The sequence below is a fragment of the Ricinus communis genome, chromosome 3 (assembly GCF_019578655.1).
Source record: "Ricinus communis isolate WT05 ecotype wild-type chromosome 3, ASM1957865v1, whole genome shotgun sequence".
Taxonomy (NCBI): Eukaryota; Viridiplantae; Streptophyta; class Magnoliopsida; order Malpighiales; family Euphorbiaceae; genus Ricinus; species Ricinus communis.
Genome location: NC_063258.1, coordinates 5,445,687 through 5,465,779, shown reverse-complemented (window position 1 = coordinate 5,465,779; position 20,093 = coordinate 5,445,687). Strand labels below are relative to the sequence as shown.

Sequence of the window (20,093 nt, the reverse complement as noted above, 5' to 3'; positions counted from 1 at the left end):
TTTTAACTTTAAATTTTTTATATATATAATATAGTAAATATAATACTAATATATATTTTATATTATTTATATTACTTATATAATCTACATATATATAATAATAATAATTATTAATAAAAATAATTAATAATAAAAATATTTAACAAGCTCGAATTCGATCTTTTTATTATATAATAATCTAATGAATTGAATTCAAACTTAGCTCATTTAGTATAAAATAATTAAATTTAAATTTAAATGAAAATTCGAATTGAACTTAAATTAAATTCTAATTTTCATCAAATTAAACCAAATTGAATTCGAGCTCGTCAAAATTAGATTTTGCTATGTATTTTTACAACCGGGTAATTTTAACTCTAAAATCTAAAGCCCGTGAAGGTAATTTAGCCTATTGCCATTCCTAAATTCCAAGTTAGCTATAGCCCTGTAGCCAAACACTCCCCCGTTTTCAGAGAAAAGTTGCCTGCTGTTGCTGGGTCATACATCCTGATCATATAAATCCAACAAACACTCGCCTGTGAGATTTCCTTCGTCACAGACAAATTCTAATCTCTCACCAATACAAAAAAGGAAAAAGAAAATTTCCAAATAACTCGTCACGTGCACTATCACGTGAGCATTCAGAATCTACTACCTTCATCACCCTCCATCCCTTCCTTCCCTCTCTGCAACTTAAAAAAAAGCTCTTGAACTAGTTTCTGCTAAAATGCGCCCTGTGCGTGTCAAAAACTGAAAGTAAAAGTTAGATCTTCACTACCTAAAATTGAAATAAAATGTCGAATTGGATCTCTTCGAAGCTCAAGGTTGCGGAAACCTTCTTTGAACAAGTACGTTTCCTCTTCACCTTCTCCTTTTTATTGCATTAATTTTTATTCTTTTTATTGGATAAATTGAAATTGAACTTGAAATTGAGATTGTGGATGGTGATCATGATGAACGGCTCAGATCGACCAGCAAGCGGCAGAGTCGTTGAAGAAGAATGAAAGGTCACTTGGATCTGAGGATGAAAAATTCAATGTCCCTACAAAAACAGGATTAGGAGGAGATAAAACAGTGCCGTTGAAGGATCAGTTGAAGAAAAAGAAATCAACTTTAGAAACAAGAATAAATAGTAGTCATGCTGAATATTTTGGAAAATTGAATACTGATCCTACTCTTAACAATGTTATTAATGATAATAATAATAATAATAATAATAATAATAATAATAATAATAATAATAATGATAGTGTTATTGTTAGTACTAATGGAGGGGATAAAGATATTGCAAATGTGTCAAAACCTTCACCAAAGCCTAAATCTACGCTTACTGATAGTGATTGGACTGAGCTACTTAGTACTCCTACTCAAGTTGCATCATCAAACCGTAGTGATGGGTCGTCTACGATTCGTGGGTTTAGGAAGGATGTTAGAAAGCAGGGGAGTTCTGGTTCCACGTCGAATTTAATGAATAATGTAAAGAATAGTGGAGGTGTTATCAAGTCTAAGAAAAGATTGGATGTTGCATTAGGAAATAAGAAGTTGAATGGGAAACCAAGTGATGAGGATGAGTACTCTAGCTCGTCTGCAAGGTCTTCCAGTGCTGAGTTGCAGACTGAGGGTAAGGTTTTGGATAAGGAAGAGCTGAACCATAAGGACATTGGTGTTAATCTCATAGAAGAAGGGAGTGACAAGGTAATTGAATCAAAGGATGTCTTTGAGGAGGATCCTTTGCAAATGGGAAATAAGAGTCGTCCTTTAGAAATGTCATCATTAGTCTCAAAGAAAGCTTGTGAGGTATCTGACATGAAGAAGGGAGTCGGCAATGTTTATGATAGACTGAGAAGAACCGTAAAGGAGAAGCATCAGTCTGTTGCTGCTCCTAGAAGTTCTATCTCTGATGATATGAAGAAAGGTCCTTCAACAAGTGAGGGAGAGTCTGATTCAGACAGCGGTTCAGTTTCAACATCTGATTCTGATAGTGAAAGAGAGAAGGAGATGAGAGAGAAGATTTTGGCTGAGAAAGCAGCGGCTAAAGCTGTGGAAGCTATCAAAGAGCGGGAGAATATGGTTGCCAGATTAGAAGGGGAGAAACAAAGCTTGGAGAAAATACTTGAAGAACGAGCAAAACAGCAAGCACAGGAGGTAACATCTTACTACAGTTCTTTTGTTCTGGTTCTTTAATTAAGAATCATGTTTCATTCTGACTTGAATGAGATAAATATCTTGAACTTAATGTCCTCACTCATGCCCATGACTATGAGGCAAAAAAAATAAAATTCCTGATGCTAGCTACAAAAATTAATAGGGTATAATTTATGAATTTAATGATATGGAGCTGCAAGTTTAATTATAATCTAGGTCCTAAAAAATTGACAAAATTATTGTGCTTGTGTTTATCATGAAAGAGGTGAATCTACTGCATGTCTACTACATATGTTTTCTGGTGGCTGGGAAGTTGTATGATTTACCTTCTACTAGCCATTTTCTAGTCATACAAAATAATAATTATTGCTTGGAAGAAAACATATTTTGGCATGAGCAGGAAATAATATCTTAATACCACCAGATGGCAAAAGATTTGTTTATATATTTATTTTGAAAAGAATAATTTTTGGAAAACTCTATTCTTTACAAATTAAGACCTTCACTTCTGTTATCAAGAAAAATAGAGAACAGCTTTTTTACTTGTCTTAACGGCTTTTTGGAAAAATATTGAGTTTCCTACCCACGTCCATCAATTCCATAGTCGTGCATTAGCCCATTTTTGTGCTAATATGATTTAACTGAAACATATTTGAGGTTTTAAAGTTCACGCAATATTACAATGAACAATAAGTCTTAACTATGTGGAAGAAGTGAAAAGACTTATTGTTAGGACTGTGAGATAAGGATCGTGTCACAGGGCGATTAATCGGAAAATCCTGCAAGGCTTTTCCATTGTTCTTATTCTTTGTTCGACCTTTCTGTTGGAATCATTCAAGCTCGTTAGAAGGGGGCTCGAAACCTTAGAACTTGTTTGAAAGAGAGAGTTTCTGATCTCTTAAGTTTGGTAAAATTCTAGGAAACCTTTATAATATAGAAGTAGGAAAGCTATAATTTAGTCTTATAAAAACTTCCTAATTATAAGTTCTTCTAATCTAGGAAACCTTTATAAATACTCTTACAAAAACTTCCCAATTCTAAGTTCTTCTAATCTAGGAGACCTATTTAATATAGGATGATATCTTAGATATCAATTTACCATCTTTGGCAGCCTTTGACTTGCCTGAATATTTGCGTCCTACTAAGGCATCCATAACACTTAAATTTCTTTAAGTATAAAATACTAGCTGTATCTTATTTCTATTGTTACTTTAGTGGAACCCTAGTAAAGAGAGATGTGGTGTGCCGTTGTTTAACTGAAATCTTACCCAAATATACCATTGAGAAACTGAATCCAAGCCCCTAACCAATACACATATTAGTCCAGATATTCTATTCCCTTGAAAGATTGCATGTTTACTACAATATACAAAACCAAAATTTTTGTTGAAGTCTTCAAAAGAGCAATTTAAGAAATGGCTGTCAATTATTCCCCATGATTGCATAATTTTGTGGTCCTTGAATAATTTTGTTCTTTAGCTAACCTATTTTGCTCAAAGAACTTATATCTGGTTGAAACTAGGTTATTAGTTGAATTAAAGAGAGACCAGGTTGACTGGGTTATGTTTGCATGGAACTGGCTGCTGGACCTTATGTGTAAGGTGCAGTTCTCATGTCTTTGAAAATAAACATATATCAAGCAGTGATCAAGTAAACTTTTATGCTATGCTCAACATCATAGGAGCGTTATGGGTACTTGGGCACCTCTCATTTTTTCTGGTTTTATTTAATATGATAATTCTTTTGATAAAACTTTTAACTTTTATATAGTTGTCCTTTCTTTTCAAGCTCTAATTCTGCGGTTAATCTTACCTTTTTCCTTTGTTAGGCTTCGGATCTGCAGACAACCATGATGGAAACAATGGATGCTGTTGAATTGGAAAAGCAGAAACATAAAAATACTAGAATGGAAGCCCTTGCTCGCTTGGCTAAACTGGAGGTGTATTAGACTTTTCATATGGTTGCTTTAAATTTATTTATTTGCTTTGCTTTTACTTTCTTTATCTTCAGATTTATTTAAATTAATTGAAAATATCTTATGTTAATTTAGTATTTCTAAATGTAAATGTCATTTCAGACTGCAAATGCTGATCTTGCAAGATCCTTTGCTACTGCACAGAAGAATCTTGAAATGGAGGTATTGTGAATCTGATTCAAATGGTTAAGTTGATTAATCTACCATTTTCATCTTTCTGAATTCCTTTTGGATAGTTTTGTCCACTTGGCTGAATTGCTGGAACAGCAAAGATATTGTATGTGCTGATGAAATATATTCCTAGTCTTTGCCATTTGCCAATTGCCAAACTACACTGGTGCTATTTTGTTAAAGAGAACAGGCACAGTGCTGGTCTCTTATGCTATGGCCTTTTGATTTTTTCTTAACATAGACATGTATATACACATGATTTTATCATATATATGTAGTTTATGCATGTAACATGAGTTTTTTTTTTTTTAATTTGTGCGTATGTTGTGGACCAGAATAATCGGGTTGCAGAACTTCGACAACAATTTGAGTTGAAAGAAGTCACCAGTGAAGGTTTGCGATCCTGGTTTTGACTCTGTCAATAGTTCTTTTCTTTTTTATTTAATTGATCTGGAAACTATTTTACTCTTTCATAGCAGATGAAAGCTCTGGCTTCCTAAAAGAAATTGTTTATCATCTGTAAATGCTCTGCTAGTTATTTCCCAACATGTGTTGCACATGAATTTTCTGCATTATTAGTGTAGTCATTAAACTGTTGTAAGAGCATATACTTACGGGACTATAACTGACAATTATAGTTTTTGAGATTGCCTAAACAAGATACCCAAAAAGCCTTGGAACAAGAACATCATGACTCCTAAATCACATGAGAATTAACTATAAAAAAATTACAAAAAGAGATATATCCCTTAGAGAACCTCATATAAGAACATCACAAAAGTATTGTTGATTCACCTTAAACTTAATCTGGTTTATTTGGGTGCTCTGGTTAAACGAGACTCTTGGTTACTTGGATTAAGTTTGTTTGAGGCAATATATGTATATGTGGGTTTAGTTTATGTAAAAATAGGCTTTTATTTTCGAATTAAAAGTATGAATTAGTTTTTTCATGTTTAAACTTTAAATAGGATTTTGTTAAGAGGTTACATTTCTTAGAACTTTTTCACTTTGTTAACCCTTTTCTAATTATTTTTTATCCTAGATTTACACAATTAGGATTAGATATCAATTTCTCACCTTATATACCTTGCCACCATATTAAAATCAAAATGATTTTTCATAATATAAACTGCTGTTTACCTAATATGTAAAAGAAAGTAAACATTTCCTTGCATAGGTGAGTTGGGAAAAATATCTATTTCATTTTATGTCAGGTGGAAGGAGCCAGCTTTTCAAGGCCACAAAACGACAGTTAAACTCTTGCCCAAACTCTGCATGCAAATAGTTGGAGATGCCATGCATGAATTTTTTTTGGCCATTCATTTTTTTTATAATTTAATATTCATATCATTAACTGTTTAGAAATATTAATTTTAAATATAATATATATTTAAATTCTCAAGTATTAAAAATTATAAAAAAATTTTATTTCAAGAATAATAAAATTTATACATAAATATTATTATTAAGCTATTGACCAAATCTTGTTGTATCATTTTTACATAAAGTTTAATTTTAATATAAAGTTTATTGAATTTGGGATTTTGTTATTGTATCAAGTTTATTTTTAGTATATATTTAATTTTTTTGTGCTATTTAATAATGATTAATGAATTAAAATTGTAAAATAAAAATTGAAAAAAAAAATCTTGCAGCTTATCTCTGCATGATAAATGCATGCAGAGATGTTGTGTTATTAAACTCGAACCGAGCAATAATGTGTAAAACTATTAGTTTGAGATTTAATTGGTTCAACCATTGGGTTGATATATCTTTTTGAGGGTCATTACAGATCTATCTGAATTGTTTTACTTATTTGGGTTCTCACGAGATGCAGTTAAACTGGTTGGAGCAATAGGTAGGTTAAATACACTTCATAGATGATCATGTATGGAATTTTCATAGTATATAACTATTTTTGGAAACAATTGATATGTAAGAATTATAAAAAATATTAATATCTGAATAATACCTTTTACATAATTTTAGATAATATTTAAAAGTTAACATGTTTAGATAATTAATAATATGAATATAATAATTAGAAAACCATCTGCCAAAAAAAAAAATTCATGCAACGAGGTAAAGGGAAACTGTTGACCATAACCATGCTATGCCACATTATCGACAGTTTAACTGTTGATTTTGTGGCTTTGAAAATTTGACCCTTATCAGCTGGCACCATATGACATTTGGAGAAATATTTTTCCAACTCACCTATATAAGGAAATATTTTATCTTTTCACATATTTAGGTAAAAAGCCCATATAAACCACAAATTTGTGCGGTAAACCTTCATGCAACTAGTAAAGTTGTTCCTTTAGTGACTGGTTGATCACTGTTTCGAGGCGTGGAGACAGCGTCTATAAGAAGCAGGGAAAGGCTGTGTACATGTGCAGCCACCCTCTCCCTACCCCCACATTAACCAGGGAGGAATCTGTGCCCCAGGTTAGCTTTATAAACTGCAAATATTTTTTCTTTTGGAGGCCCCCTACTTATCTATATTACAGTTTTATGGATTACATTAGGCAAAATTATGTAAAAATAAAAATTAAATTTTTATTTATCATCAAACAAATGTTTTAGTAATTTGATATGAAACAATGGATAGCTAGCAAAATCTCCATCTATACCACATATTGCACCATTTCTAATTTTTTTCTTCTCAGATGTTCACATATCAAGTATAAGAAAGATTAGTCCACACGAAAGGGATCTTTTGTTGAAACTTAAGTTCCAGTTGACATACACTTCTCCCATTTAAATGTTGCTTCTCAAATGACCACCTGTGTAACATAAAATTTTATGGTTGGTTTCGTTAATTATGAGATCAAAGCAGGATTAAGTATTGAAATTAAACAATAAGTTAGATTAAGAATATAGGAATCAAGGCACTTTTTCTGTATTTTAGGAAAAAGTATAGAGATGCAATTCTGATTTATGTGAACAGATTCTTCTCAAACTAAAAACCTGTTGAAGGACTTGCTTTCCTTTATGCGTTGCTTTTGCTGATTTCATTTCACCCCTTTTCTATGAATGGAACTTTGAGCGGTAGCTAAATTAAAGCTTGTGAATTTAGGTTGTATATGCCGGGATTTGCACTTGAAAATTGACTGTGGCAGTCGCACAGGAGTAGTCATGCTATATGATTTAATAATATTCATATTTTAGTTTGCAACCTCTGTTGTAATTAAGGTTGATTTGATGTTACAATTGAATCTATTGTCTTATACAGCTTGTGATATGAAACATTGAAACTCGGTTTCTTCTTGTAGAACTCAGGAGGAAGATATTCAAGACTCACCATACTGGAAGATATCGAAACCAAGTGAGTTATGTTTTACCTGTGATCATCTTGGTGCAAAAACAGGGGGCATAAATGGTGTTACAATCTTTTCAGTAGGCTTTATACTTTATCTTGTCTGTTAAAGCTCCTCTAAGCATACAGGCTTTTCTTGGTCAGTTCCTGATTATCTTTGATTTGAAATATTGTAGATTGCAGCTTCAAAAGGAGTTGAATTCGAACGAGAGATACTTGAAGCAGAGTACTCTTTTTTAACTGATAAAATTGCTGTCTTGGAAGATAAGGTTAGCTTTTGGAATTTCCACATGATGTGTGATATTCTTAGAACATAAACTTTCTGTAAGAGATTTATGACGTCCATATATTATATAGAACTAGGGATCGGCATTTGCTCGGTTCAGTTCAAAACAAACTGAATCAGATAAACTGAATATCTTAAAAATATAAACTGAAAACAGAACCGAACCAGAGATTAAACCGGAGCGAATGGAATAGGAGAATAAACCGAAAGAACCGAAATGAGTTACATATAATTTACTTAAAAAATTTAAAACTTTTACTGATAAAATACGGAAATTTTGGGTAGTTTGGTTGAACTGAAATCTTTAACTTGAAACAAAGACCTAACTGAGCTAATTTTGGTTTCTTAGAAATAAAAATGAATAAATTGAATTTTAAAGAGGTACAAAATGAATTGAACAGAATTATCAGTTTATTGGATTGTGTTAATCTCCAGAATCATATTTGTTGGTTTGCATTAATGTTTCAAAATATATGGTTTGAACTCAAATACTTAAGTTTGCATGTGTGTTCATAAGTCAGGAAAGCTGATAATAATAGATATCTCACTTCTAGTGCCTTAGACAGTCAAAGCCTCCTCAAGAACAGGAAGGAACATAAAGTAATATGTTAAAGAACTGGTCTTGATGTTACACACTGAACGCGATTTTAATGAATGATGAATAATCTACTGGTGTTATTTTGGTTGATATTTCCAATGTATATGTGCCAGATTTGACAGCTAAGAGTTAGAGTTGGAGGGTGATGGACTACTTTCAACCATAAACCAATTGCAATTAACAAACCAGATTCTGTTGTCGTAAAGGATTTGAACTTCCCAAGTCTTTGATTTTATGATGAATTGACAAAATAAAACAGGTTTGAAAATAGAATTGGATTAACTAGATTGGTGGATTCTTGCCGAGGCGTAGTGATTAATGAAAGATTATCTTATAATCTGTTTGTGCAATGGTTCTCGAATATCCCACTACATAGTTAGAAAGAAAGAAAGAAAGAAAGAAAATAGAATATAAATAGCTGATATTTTCTTGAATATCATTATTGCTAGATTAGCGAAATGTTTCCAAGTGGTTTAGCTGATGCAAGACAAAATGGCAATGACTCAGAATGAATTTTGAAGCTTTGTGCCTGGCTTAATATTAGATAAGAGGGGGAAGAGCCAAAAGTTAACGGGATTAAATTTTGCCATATATTTTGGAGACTTTGTGATCTGATGATTATTATTAGCTTTTCGGTTTGGACATCCTACAAAAAAATTATCAAAATTGAGTTTCTAGATTTGTATCGTGATTTAATTTAGAGACCTGGCTTTATAACCATGAGTATTAACCATATAAGGAATTTCCTTTTAAAATTTTACCAATTGCTGTTTGTGTAGCCAAGTTAGTGTTGTTGAGCATATAATTGGATGATTTCCTTGTTACATTTAGGAAAAAGCAGTGCATGTTTCTTGGTTCCTGTTACTCATCCTTTACAAGGTTTACTATCTCTGTTTTAGGCAAAGAAGCTGGAAGAGGATATTGAAATGACAAGGAAGGATATAGAAGATCCAACAGAAGTAGAAATTGAGCTTAAGCGAAGGCTTGCTCAACTGACCGACCATTTAATTCAGAAACAAGCCCAGGTGTGTGTTTCAACATCTTAACCAATCATGCTGGTAAACTTTAGCAGTCATAATGATGCTGCATTTTGTGTCTGCATTATGTTGATTCAACTGTATGACAAACTGGGATATCATATGCATATTTTGCATCTGTGTTTTACATGTACTGAACTATGCCAAAAATTTCTTGCATTCATGTGAGTGTTCAAGGAAACAAATTCCTCAACCCTTCTAGGGAAAAAAGATAGTATAAAACTTGAGAAAGGACAGGCTGACAGGAGAGAATGCAATCAGAGAAGGGATAGATGTCTTAACACCTAGAGTTGTGAGCTTTCAAATATTTTTGGTCTTTTTATTTATAGCTAAAATAGGGAAGTGAGCTAGAACTTTTTAACACTGCTTGTATTTGAGTTCCTTACCATAGGTGAGGACAGTTGTATGGGACCAGTGCGATTTCTGCACATCTCAAGAATAAAATTATTGTTTTATTTCTGTTTCAAACGGCTGTTTTTTCCCTATCCGAGTGTTTATTACGGCCTCAAAAGGGAGGAGGTTTTAGTTATTCTTCCTTTCGATATGACTACCAAGCTTTTTTATAATAGCTAAACAATCATACATGTTTCGAAAAATTTGTGGCAGCTGGTCATGAATTGGAAACAGTACATTTGGGACAGATTTGACAATGGGAAGTGTTTTCAGTAACGTATGTGAAGGCAAAACTTATATTGTCTTTAATTGTCAATTATAAGAATAATACCAAAACTATCAGTGTTCAAGGGCTTTGCGGTTTGTTTTTTCAAGTCACAATATTCCAATTACAAGAAATTTCCTGTGCTCCATGCAAATACTAAAACTTTTGTCTATGCCTATTGGTTCAGGTCGAGGCACTGTCCTCAGAGAAGGCAACTCTTTTATTCAGAATTGAGGTACATTTCTTCAGCCTATCAGTATCATTTTTGACGCTAAAGAAAAAAAAAAGGAACTGATTTGTGATTGGTTTTTTATGCTGCAATACATCTATAGGCTGTTTCAAGGTTGCTTGACGAAAACGCATCAAATTCAAGAGATCTGGAATCAGGAACATGGGAGAGGTCTGATTCAAAGTTGAGGCCTCTATTTGAGGACAAAATTCGTTCAGGAAGGAAACACTTGGGATCATTACTGAAGCAGTTGGATGTAATTTTCATGGCTGGTGCATTGTTTGTTAGGAGAAATCCAGCAGCAAAATTGTGGTCCCTGGTTTACCTTGTATGCCTCCACTTTTGGGTCATTTACATTTTTTCGTCACATTCACGAGTGTCAAATATGGGCGGATCTGGTGCTGTTATTTCTTTGGAAAACATCAACCAGACTGCAGGTGTATAGTTTATGCTTATGGCTTCTTTTTTTCTGTTTTTCTTTTTTCGCCCCCAATTCCTTTTTGCCTCAGCTTTTAGGATGGTTGTATGACAGTGGGGTGTAATGTGCAGAATTCCCCTAATACCCAATAAGACACTGGATTAGTATAGGTCTGTAATTATCTATATTTAACCTAAAAAAGTAATATGAATGATGCAAATTTGTTATTGTTTCAAAAGAATTATGCTGTAGTCTTCAAATTGAAATATGCACTTATTGCCAAGCTAAACATGTACGTGCGTAGTACTGGTTTAAATAAATAGTCAGGTTAGAATTTAGAACCGTTGCAAGTCCATAATTTTAGGCGGAGATAATCAGACTTTTAATTAATGGTATTTTAATGGATGGAAAAACTATACTGTCATGTAAATATTACAAGAGATAACTGATAAGAGTTGCAGAAAAAAAATCACTTGGGGAGTCATGAGTTTGTGAATGATCAATATGAACTTGGAAGGAACCCGGCAAAAGGAGCAATTCCAAAGAATCAAGTTCTAACTCATCTTCAATCCTTTGCTGTGGTCTCCCCTGCTCGTTCTACACCTTGTACAAGTGGTGAGTGCCTTAGAAACATATGCAAATCAGAACCCAAAACTGAAATTATGTTACAAATATCCACACCAAATTCAATCAAAAGACATCATGTTTCTTGTTCATATAAAGGAGAAGGTTGGTGCCAAAGTAGCTACCTAACTTCTCAATTTCTTCAAATGCAAATACTTTTACATAGTGTTTTAGTTGAAATTTATAAAACTAATGAATTTCATTTATAAATAAAAAATTTATAAGCTTTAAATGGAGTAAAAATTAATTTAGTATTTTACATAATCAAATTTGTGTGGAGTTGATTATAACTAAACTAAATTCTAACAAAATAAGTAGAATTTCCAAATAAATTCTACATTAGTAAGTCAATATATTCAATAACAATAAAATATCTCTTTCAATTTTATCATTTCCATTTTATTTCTCTCTTACGTCTTTTTATCAAATGAAATAAATTCTTTTATGGATTTCAACTAAAAATAGCATTAGTGTTAATACAGACGACTACAAATACAACAATGCTGTAACAGCAATTCAGTTGTAATGCTGCTAATTGGTGGCTTGATTTGGAGCAGATGGGACTAAATCTTAAATGCAATGCAGCAGATGGCCATATGGATCAGTGCTGCATAGTTGCCATCTCACTTCTTTTACTCAAAACAGCCATTTTTGCATCTATCTACTTTATGATTTCTTATTCCTGTAATAAAGCACTAAATAATTGAATAAATATTAAGACAAACAAGCAAAAGAATCTGTGAGCCAGTGAAGTATACAAGATCACAATGATGAAATTTTTATAAGAAAAAACATGAAAAGAATATGCAGTCAAAATTCTCCAAGCAAAAAGAAAGACAGGAAAATCTTAGGGTTTCTTGTTATGGACATATCTGTAAGAAAAAAAAGAAATCTCCAACCAACAGAACATAATAAATGCACCAACACAACTGGCTCCAGGAACAAATAAATGGCATGAGCAAGTTTTGCTTCCCATAGTTTTATGCACACTTGTTTAAATGTATTCCCATGAGAAGTTTAATCAAGATAAGCTCATTACAGCTTCATATATCAGAAATGCCAATCAGCCAATTCACAAGGTAGGGAAATATAAGTTAATGAATTGTACAGTAGTCTCACCATGTTGTCCCCTCAAGTGGAAGATTGCGACTGTAGAAAGGAAATTCAAAGAGGAAAGTTGCTTTGAACCATGAGGGCAAGTTCCCATAAACTTCGGAAGGCAGCGGAATGAGAGGGCTGAAACAGAATATTCCAAATTCAGTTAGTTTGTTGCCCAAATTTCATTCACTGCAAAAAAGAAAACAGCAGAACAGAAGATACTTCACCTAGTTGTCCTCTTATACGCCCTGTATGCAGCCACATTGCCAAATTTCTTATCAGCAGATTTCTGCTCTCATACATTTTTAACATATTAGGCATTAAGAGATTGAGAATCTGAGATAAAGGTTTAACAGTAACAATCGCAGAAATAAGAGAAAACCTCAAGCAATGGTATGCCACTTAAGAAAAGAAGCAATAATGTCAGAAAGACTGGCCCAAGGATCACAAGCCACTCAGCACCTTCCAGCACAGGGGCAGAAGCCACAAAAATTCCCCACCAGAGAAAAATCTGTTCATGAAGTTCCTAGAGGTTATTTTAATAAAGTGAAATGAAGAAAGATCAATTCAGCTCTGAGTATGCTTATGAGCTATGCTTACAGTGAATGCAGACATTCCAGCTAAATACTTGAGAATAGAAAATTCAAGGCACTTGCTCATTATAGAAAAGAAAAAGAAATGACTATCAAAAAAAATATTGCACTTCTTTCCACAAAGTATAATAGAAACGGATGGGTTTGTTCATATCTTACATGTACTCCTTGTTCATCTAGATCAAGCAGCTAACGTACTTGTTAAATTCAGCTAAAAGCAGTAAGCAGAAATAACATGAAATATGTCTGTTGATTTAATCATCAGCTACTTAGCAACAAAATAGTGAAGCAAAAGGCTCCGCCTTTATCATTAACCACAGAGCTATGCTTCATAATGCAACGAGTGCGCACTAGAATAGATGTAGTGAGTTGTTAAAGATACTTATGAAACAGAAAATGCTGCTTTAGAATTGTGTTCTGGGCAATGCCACCTGTTCATAATTTATTAGCAGCGAATGACAGAAACAAATATGACACTACTTCCAAAGTAGTTTCATTGACATAAAGTTTTTAGGGCAAACCTCGCCAAAATAGTTTGGATGACGAGTGTACTTCCATAGTCCAACATTGCACCATTTCCCTCTATTTTCTGGAGAGTTCTTGAATGCCAGTTTTTGCTGATCAGCTGTAGCTTCAAACAAAAACCCCATAGACCACATAATCCATCCAATTATATCTAGAGCCTCAAGGGATGGATTTCTGTCACTTGCATTAACCACTGTTACAGGTAAACTCACTGTCCACACCCAGACAGCCTGCAGAGAAGAAAATGATTTTGGTTTATAATGGACAAGCTGTACTTCCTACATCAAATTATATCCAAACTGAGCCTCAAGTTACAGTTAGAGCTGATCTAAAGAGAAAGGACACTGCTGAAAACCTGCAGTATCCAGAAAATTGCTAATCTCCCCAAATTTCCACGCATTTCATCAAAGCGTCTGTCCTCCCCCCACTGCAGGATCCTGTTTTAAAGCATTCCATGAATTAAATCGTAAAAAAATTTTCATCAATATGTAGTATTACAACTTATAACTTTTACTGGGGTACATGCATAACTCCATAGTTCATACCACACATAAGCATTCAAATATACATACACTAATGATGAACCAATCCAATACACATCGTGGAGATTAGGGATAAAATTAAAGTATCTATTTTCACCAATGACGATAGTTTTAATTGCCGCTATGTCGTATTGATTTTGAATGGCTTTTTTTAACGCAGTAACAACTTTTAATATTCCTTTACTCATTAAAATGGTTTAGGGTTCACATATGGATGTAATTCCAGAGTGCATCAACCATTAGAGTTTCTCATGTTATATTTTTATCTAATATTTTGGGTGCTTGTTATCAGATATATTTAGTTACAACAATTTGGACGCTTTATGCTCTGCAAATTAGATTTATAGGTAGGATTGGGGAACCTTCAAAAAGTACCTCAGATCCCTAAGCTACTGTATTAATATCCTGAGCAACAGAAACCTTTACAAACAAAGGGCAAATACCAGATGGACAATAGAGAAACTCATAAGCTATGTAAATTTATTGGGATCTGTTGACTAAAGACTTGCAGGCTGGATAAACCAAAACACAACCTATATTAAACAATCTTCCAAATCAGACACATTTTTTATCAACACATACAACAACCAGAAATTCCAATTATTGTCAAGATAACAACAGCATATGAGGAATAGAAAAAGTGTACATGAAATGCCATGTCATTAATACCTCATTAATAGAAACAATCCCAGACGAAAACCCCATATTACTACAAGTAAACTCAAGATCACCTGAGGAAAAAGAACAGCAGAATGAAAGTTAAGCAAAACAGAGTCATATATATAAGAACCAAATCACAACAAAAAAATTTCAATTCTCCAATTCTTCACAGTGGCTATTTAGGAACTACGCCTAATAATTAAGGATTTATTCTCTTGTAGTTTTTGTTGCTGGCTTGTTTGCTGTTTAGATACTTAGATAGCACTAATGTCCTTAGAATATAGTTTTTCCATTATCTATAACAAAAATAATAAAACAAAATTATTAACTCGGGAATATAATCCTACAAAAATCGAGGAAAGCCAAAGCTTGAGGATTGGGGAAAAGCAGAGCCAAACATTAAGTTTCTAAAATATAAAATACTGCAATAAGTGCTTTCTTCCCATAAGAGTAAACAGAAAAGCAATCATTTTTCCTAAGACAATTCATATAAATCTTCTATAAGAATTTTTTAATCTGTAATCCTGGATTTAGGATCCAAAGGACTAACATTTTTTACCAATCAGCCTAAGCAATGTGGGCATTGCATCTCAAATATGTACTCAAAAAATAAGGTCCTCTCTGATAAATTCTTAAACACTAGGAAACCTGCTACACTAGATTCACTAATGTCGTAAAGCAAAAATTTTATTATAACTGAAATGAAAAAGAAAGAATAGAAACTAAAATTCTAATTAACAAAACAAGCCTAGATTAAAAGGGTATAAGATCTATTGAAGGTTTACACTAGTAACAATAAACTAAAACTAAAACTAAAAGCTGCCCACAAGGGTGACATTTACCTGCCTGAAATGCCATGTCCCTTTCACAACCGAAGTCAACACAGCAAGTATAACAAAATTAGTGCTTCCTGCAATAACAAAAATCAAACAGAATGAATCTATTACAGATTACATAATTAACCAGTGCTAGGAATCAAATTACATGAATATTAATACGACAATATGCTTTTATTCATCAAACTCCTGCAGAGCATAATATAGGGTCTCACCAAAATCTTATCTTTGTTTCATTTGTATATATAGTTTTTAACTTGTGCAAGAAACCATTTCAACATAAAGAGGAAAAAAAAAAGTAAATTCAATGACTCAACCAACCCATCAACAGAATTGCCAGGAAAACAAGAGAATCCATTAAAAGAGAAAAAATTACTCGTAAAGAGTGTTGAAAGTGATACCAGCAAAGTCAGTGACTTTATCAATCTTCAGTAGAGCAGTGACTATAAAGAATAGCAACTGATATCCCACCTACAAAAATAACCCAACAAACAAACATAAAGATTCTTTAAAAAAAACTTAAAGAAAGAAAGAGATTGAAGAGGGTAAGGACTTACAGTGACGATGGCAGTGAGAGCTAGAAAATGGGAGTCAATAACGGTTCCCATTTTTGGATAGGATGCCACTTCTCTGTGTAAAGTTCTTGTTGTTGTTGTTATTATTATTATTATTATTAATTTATTTAGGAAGAATTGTATTGGGCTTAGGTCAAACCTCAATTGTTGACCAATTGAGCATTAGGACTCCTCAAATGTGCGTCTCATGTTCAATTTCGTCTTCCATTCTCAACCTTGCAAAAGCTACCGTAAAACTTTTAATATTTTTATATATTTATTCAAGAAAGTTTTATAAAATTTAAATCAAATTTAATAAAATATAAAATATTATGTGAGTTTATATAAAATTATATACTAAGTTTATCAAAAATAAATATTTTATGTAAATTAGTTTAATATTTTATACAATTATTATTTACAAAAAAAATTTATTATTTATCAAAAGTATACTAAATATGTATTTTTTTTAAAATATATTCAACATATGTCTTTTCATCGAAAAAATAAAATCAAATATTTTTATGAATAAAATTCTGTATTTGAGTATTTTTATTATCAATAATTTTTACATATATTATTATTATTATTATTATTTTATATTTTTATTGCATTTATGAAACAAATCCAAAAAATAAAGATGGACCTACGTAATACTAAATATGTGACGCTATATAATTTTATGTTAATTTTAGGCTATAGGCTTTGGTCCTTGGACGTAGGTCCAGCTTCTTTGTTATCAATAAGACTAGCAATTTACTTTTATGCTGATTCATTGTAATTTAAATTATCTTATTTAATTATAATATATTATATTATAAGAAAATAATTATATTTAGTTATATTTTATTTTAATAATCTTAAAATCTAATAATCATAAAAGAATAATAAAAAAATAATAGATATATAGTAAACTAGTGGCATATATAATCATTAAATTTTTAATTATATTTAGTTATTATTTTATTTTAATAAAAACTTAATTATATCATTCTATTTTGTTAGAATTTAATATTAAAATGTATTTAATATTAATATATTATTATATTAGTATTTAATATTATAATAAATTATTATATAATCACATTAAAATTATATTTTTCTATTATTATTGAAACTCTACATAACGTGAATTTATAGAATTAAGCTTATTTTATATATATTATAGATTATAGATTATAAATTTGTTGTGCACTGATGCAGGCCATTTGGCCTTATGAATACCAACTTTTCTTTCAAGGAATTGTAACAAAATACATTAAAATATAAAAAAAAAATTATCTAAGCTTTGTGTATATTTCTATTTATATACCAAACTAATAGATGATTGACACATATTGATTAGTTTTAAATGATGAAGTATGTATCAATCATCAAATACTGAAGTGTAAAATACTCATATATACATGTCACTCTCTTATTAGTTGTGGTATCTACACTAAATCTAGATAAATTTTTTTTAAAAATATATAAATATATAATATTAGTAATAATATGTTGTTATTTTTCTTTTTAAAAAAAAAATATGCTACATGCAAAATATTATGAAAATACATTGATCTATATTGGTTTATATTGATTTATGTTATTTTATGCTTGGTTTTTATTTATTTTATATTTTGTTTGAGTAACTAAGTATATCTTTAGTTTCTGATGAGTTTACTTTTAGTTATATCAAGTTTATATTGGTTTATGTTTAGTTTCTGTTTAGTTTATGTTTCGATTAAATTTGAGTAAAGTTTATATTTGGTCTCTATTAAGTTTATAGATGAATTTATCTTTAATTTACTTTGAGTTTATGTTTGGCTTCAAATGAGTTGCCATATTTGATTTCTTATAAATTTATGTTTGGATATATTGAGTTTATTTTTAATTTGTGTTTTAATTATGCTTCAGTATATGTTTCTATATTTAAAATATTTTAATATATCATATAATTTTTTTCTCTTCTTTTTTTAAAAAACAGATGCAATGCTAATTTTGATTTATCACAATTAAAAGACATGTAGAGATTTATCAAAAAAAGTGATACAATAGTTTTTTAAAAAACGAGAACACAACAATGTAGTTCTTATTCTTTTTATTATTTTAGATTTAAATTCAAATTTATTAAATATTATGTGATAAAATATTCGTTTTTAATAATGGTTTTAGTTTGATTTATGTTAAGTTTATTTTATGTTTAAAAAAAAAGTAATTATTTAAAAGAAAATGTAAGAATATAAATCTAAAAGTGGTATAAAAATTAAAAAAATAATAAAAAATAGGTAAGAAAATGCAAAAAAAAAAAAGAAGAAGTGAGGTAAAAGAAAGTTGCCCATATATTTTTGTAAGACTTATAAAGAACATTGTATAAAAAATGTGATTTCTTCTTCTTTCTATTGATATCTCCTTAAAATAAAAATAGAAATTACAGAGATGTGAATTACTTTTCTTTTTCTTTCAATGTAATCAATGAGTGATTTAATTAGTATTTTCAATTTCACTTAGTTACTATTCTCACTTATAAAATTTAAAAATTCAGAATTAAAATTTATACCATTCATATAATTGATGAAATCTTCAAGGTGAAAGATTTGTAAAGAGATGGCTACTAACATTAAGCCTCATTGACCAAAAAAATAAAAAATAAAAAAAATTAAAAGGTTTTCTTTTGAATTATAATTGTAAAGAAATTGTACCTTTGCACTCCACCTCAGTATTTAAAAGGAAAAAAAAGAAAAGAAAAAAAGAAAACAAAATCAAGCTGGTGCAATTGAAACTTTCTCAACCTCCACAATGTACTCAAGAGTGGCAAAAGGTGGGATTTGTACACCAGAACCTAAATCTGCACCATTTTCTCCAAACCCTAAACTAGAGGGCACTGTAACTTTCCTTTTCCCTCCAGCTTTCATTGATCTCAATACATATTCTATACCCTCACACATTCCTTTACTATAAGGCCTTGACCCCATTACTAATGCCAAAGGCTTCTTCTTGTTCATGTCTCCTCCAAATGTATCAACAAATACTTGTCCACTTCCTTCAACTCTTCCCTTGAGATCAATCACCACCAAGTCCCCTGGCCTTGGAGAAGCACCCCCTCCAACCCTCAATTCAATGTACCTGTTTCAGAATACCATGTGTCAGAAAAATATGATGTTACATAGTTCAAGAAACTGCAAGTATAATTGAGGATGGCAATGTATGTACCTTATGCCGTTAGGCAAGACTACCTCGTCTTCCTTCTCAACATCTCTGTATCAAAATGGATATAATTAATTAGCAGAGATTATAAGTTAGCCTAATGGGTACTTTAAAATATGTTCATACCATTGACAAACTTAACCATAAGTTGAACGCAATTAAATTTCAGACCTTGTATTTGCTTCTTGTTGGAAGACTTCAAGGCGGGTCTTAATCTGCTCAGAGATCACACCAAATGCAAGAAAACCAGCCCAAGCAAGGCCAGCACCAAGGCCAAACCGCCTTGTTAATGTGGAAGCTATCCAGTCAGTGCTTTCAACTTTGGTAGTGGAAGCAGCAACAGGCTTAACAGGCTTTTGTTCTTGAACTTTAGCAGAGATTGGTGTTGGCCGATCAGATGAGCTTGTGCTTAGCTGTTGTGGTGGCACTGATGACTGTGATTGTGAAGGTGGAGTTGGTGGGGTAGGAGGAGGAGGAGGTGGTGCCTGAGATGATGAAGAGAAGTAGTTAGTTCTTGCTAATGGGTGAGAGAGAAAAGTTGGAGAGCCAAAGAAAGTAGCCATTTTTTAGGGTATGAAGATAGTTTCTTGGTTTAGATATTAAGATGTTAGATGGGAAGAAAAATAAAGGGAGTCTTTGTATTGCTCCTTTTAGTAGTAG

At 31.6% G+C, this 20,093-nt stretch overlaps 3 protein-coding genes across 7 annotated transcripts; 1 reads left to right on the top strand and 2 right to left on the bottom strand.

The window, feature by feature from the left end:
* Window positions 1–628: 628 nt before the first annotated feature.
* Window positions 629–11,056, top strand: LOC8275697 (golgin candidate 2). The gene is made up of 10 exons (XM_015727429.3): window positions 629–827; window positions 946–2,124; window positions 3,953–4,063; window positions 4,202–4,261; window positions 4,606–4,663; window positions 7,546–7,598; window positions 7,766–7,858; window positions 9,373–9,498; window positions 10,356–10,403; window positions 10,501–11,056. Exons 1-10 carry the CDS (start codon window positions 774–776, stop codon window positions 10,840–10,842), a joined length of 2,124 nt encoding a protein of 707 aa, XP_015582915.2. The 5' UTR covers window positions 629–773; the 3' UTR covers window positions 10,843–11,056.
* A 117-nt stretch (window positions 11,057–11,173) lies between these two features.
* LOC8275698 lies at window positions 11,174–16,409 on the bottom strand. Of its 5 annotated transcripts, none has more exons than XM_002532447.4 (10): window positions 16,251–16,409; window positions 16,095–16,164; window positions 15,700–15,767; window positions 14,867–14,928; window positions 14,011–14,092; window positions 13,652–13,885; window positions 12,920–13,048; window positions 12,765–12,826; window positions 12,559–12,675; window positions 11,174–11,438 (listed from the first exon to the last, which is right to left on the bottom strand). In XM_002532447.4, exons 1-10 carry the CDS (start codon window positions 16,299–16,301, stop codon window positions 11,381–11,383), a joined length of 933 nt encoding a protein of 310 aa, XP_002532493.2. In that variant the 5' UTR covers window positions 16,302–16,409; the 3' UTR covers window positions 11,174–11,380. The 5 variants fall into 5 exon arrangements, with proteins under 5 accessions (XP_002532493.2, XP_015582909.2, XP_015582912.2 ...); XM_015727423.3 differs by having other exon boundaries at window positions 11,174–11,418; XM_015727426.3 differs by having other exon boundaries at window positions 11,174–11,412.
* A 2,467-nt stretch (window positions 16,410–18,876) lies between these two features.
* Window positions 18,877–20,068, bottom strand: LOC8275699 (peptidyl-prolyl cis-trans isomerase FKBP17-2, chloroplastic). The gene is made up of 3 exons (XM_002532448.4): window positions 19,605–20,068; window positions 19,440–19,484; window positions 18,877–19,352 (listed from the first exon to the last, which is right to left on the bottom strand). The coding sequence occupies exons 1-3, from the start codon at window positions 19,994–19,996 to the stop codon at window positions 18,989–18,991; spliced, it is 801 nt and encodes a 266-aa protein (XP_002532494.1). The 5' UTR covers window positions 19,997–20,068; the 3' UTR covers window positions 18,877–18,988.
* Between the last annotated feature and the right edge of the window lie 25 nt (window positions 20,069–20,093).

Coding starts and splice junctions, on each gene's coding strand:
- LOC8275698 (XM_002532447.4), bottom strand. CDS start 16,301: ATGGGAACCGTTATTGACTCCCATTTTCTAGCTCTCACTGCCATCGTC. Junction 13,049..13,651: donor ATCCAAACTATTTTGGCGAG/GTTTGCCCTAAA, acceptor CTTCATGAACAG/ATTTTTCTCTGGTGGGGAAT. Junction 12,676..12,764: donor GCGTATAAGAGGACAACTAG/GTGAAGTATCTT, acceptor ATTCTGTTTCAG/CCCTCTCATTCCGCTGCCTT.
- LOC8275697 (XM_015727429.3), top strand. CDS start 774: ATGTCGAATTGGATCTCTTCGAAGCTCAAGGTTGCGGAAACCTTCTTT. Junction 7,599..7,765: donor CTGGAAGATATCGAAACCAA/GTGAGTTATGTT, acceptor GAAATATTGTAG/ATTGCAGCTTCAAAAGGAGT. Junction 9,499..10,355: donor TAATTCAGAAACAAGCCCAG/GTGTGTGTTTCA, acceptor CTATTGGTTCAG/GTCGAGGCACTGTCCTCAGA.
- LOC8275699 (XM_002532448.4), bottom strand. CDS start 19,996: ATGGCTACTTTCTTTGGCTCTCCAACTTTTCTCTCTCACCCATTAGCA. Junction 19,485..19,604: donor CAACAAGAAGCAAATACAAG/GTCTGAAATTTA, acceptor ATTTTGATACAG/AGATGTTGAGAAGGAAGACG. Junction 19,353..19,439: donor GTCTTGCCTAACGGCATAAG/GTACATACATTG, acceptor ATTCTGAAACAG/GTACATTGAATTGAGGGTTG.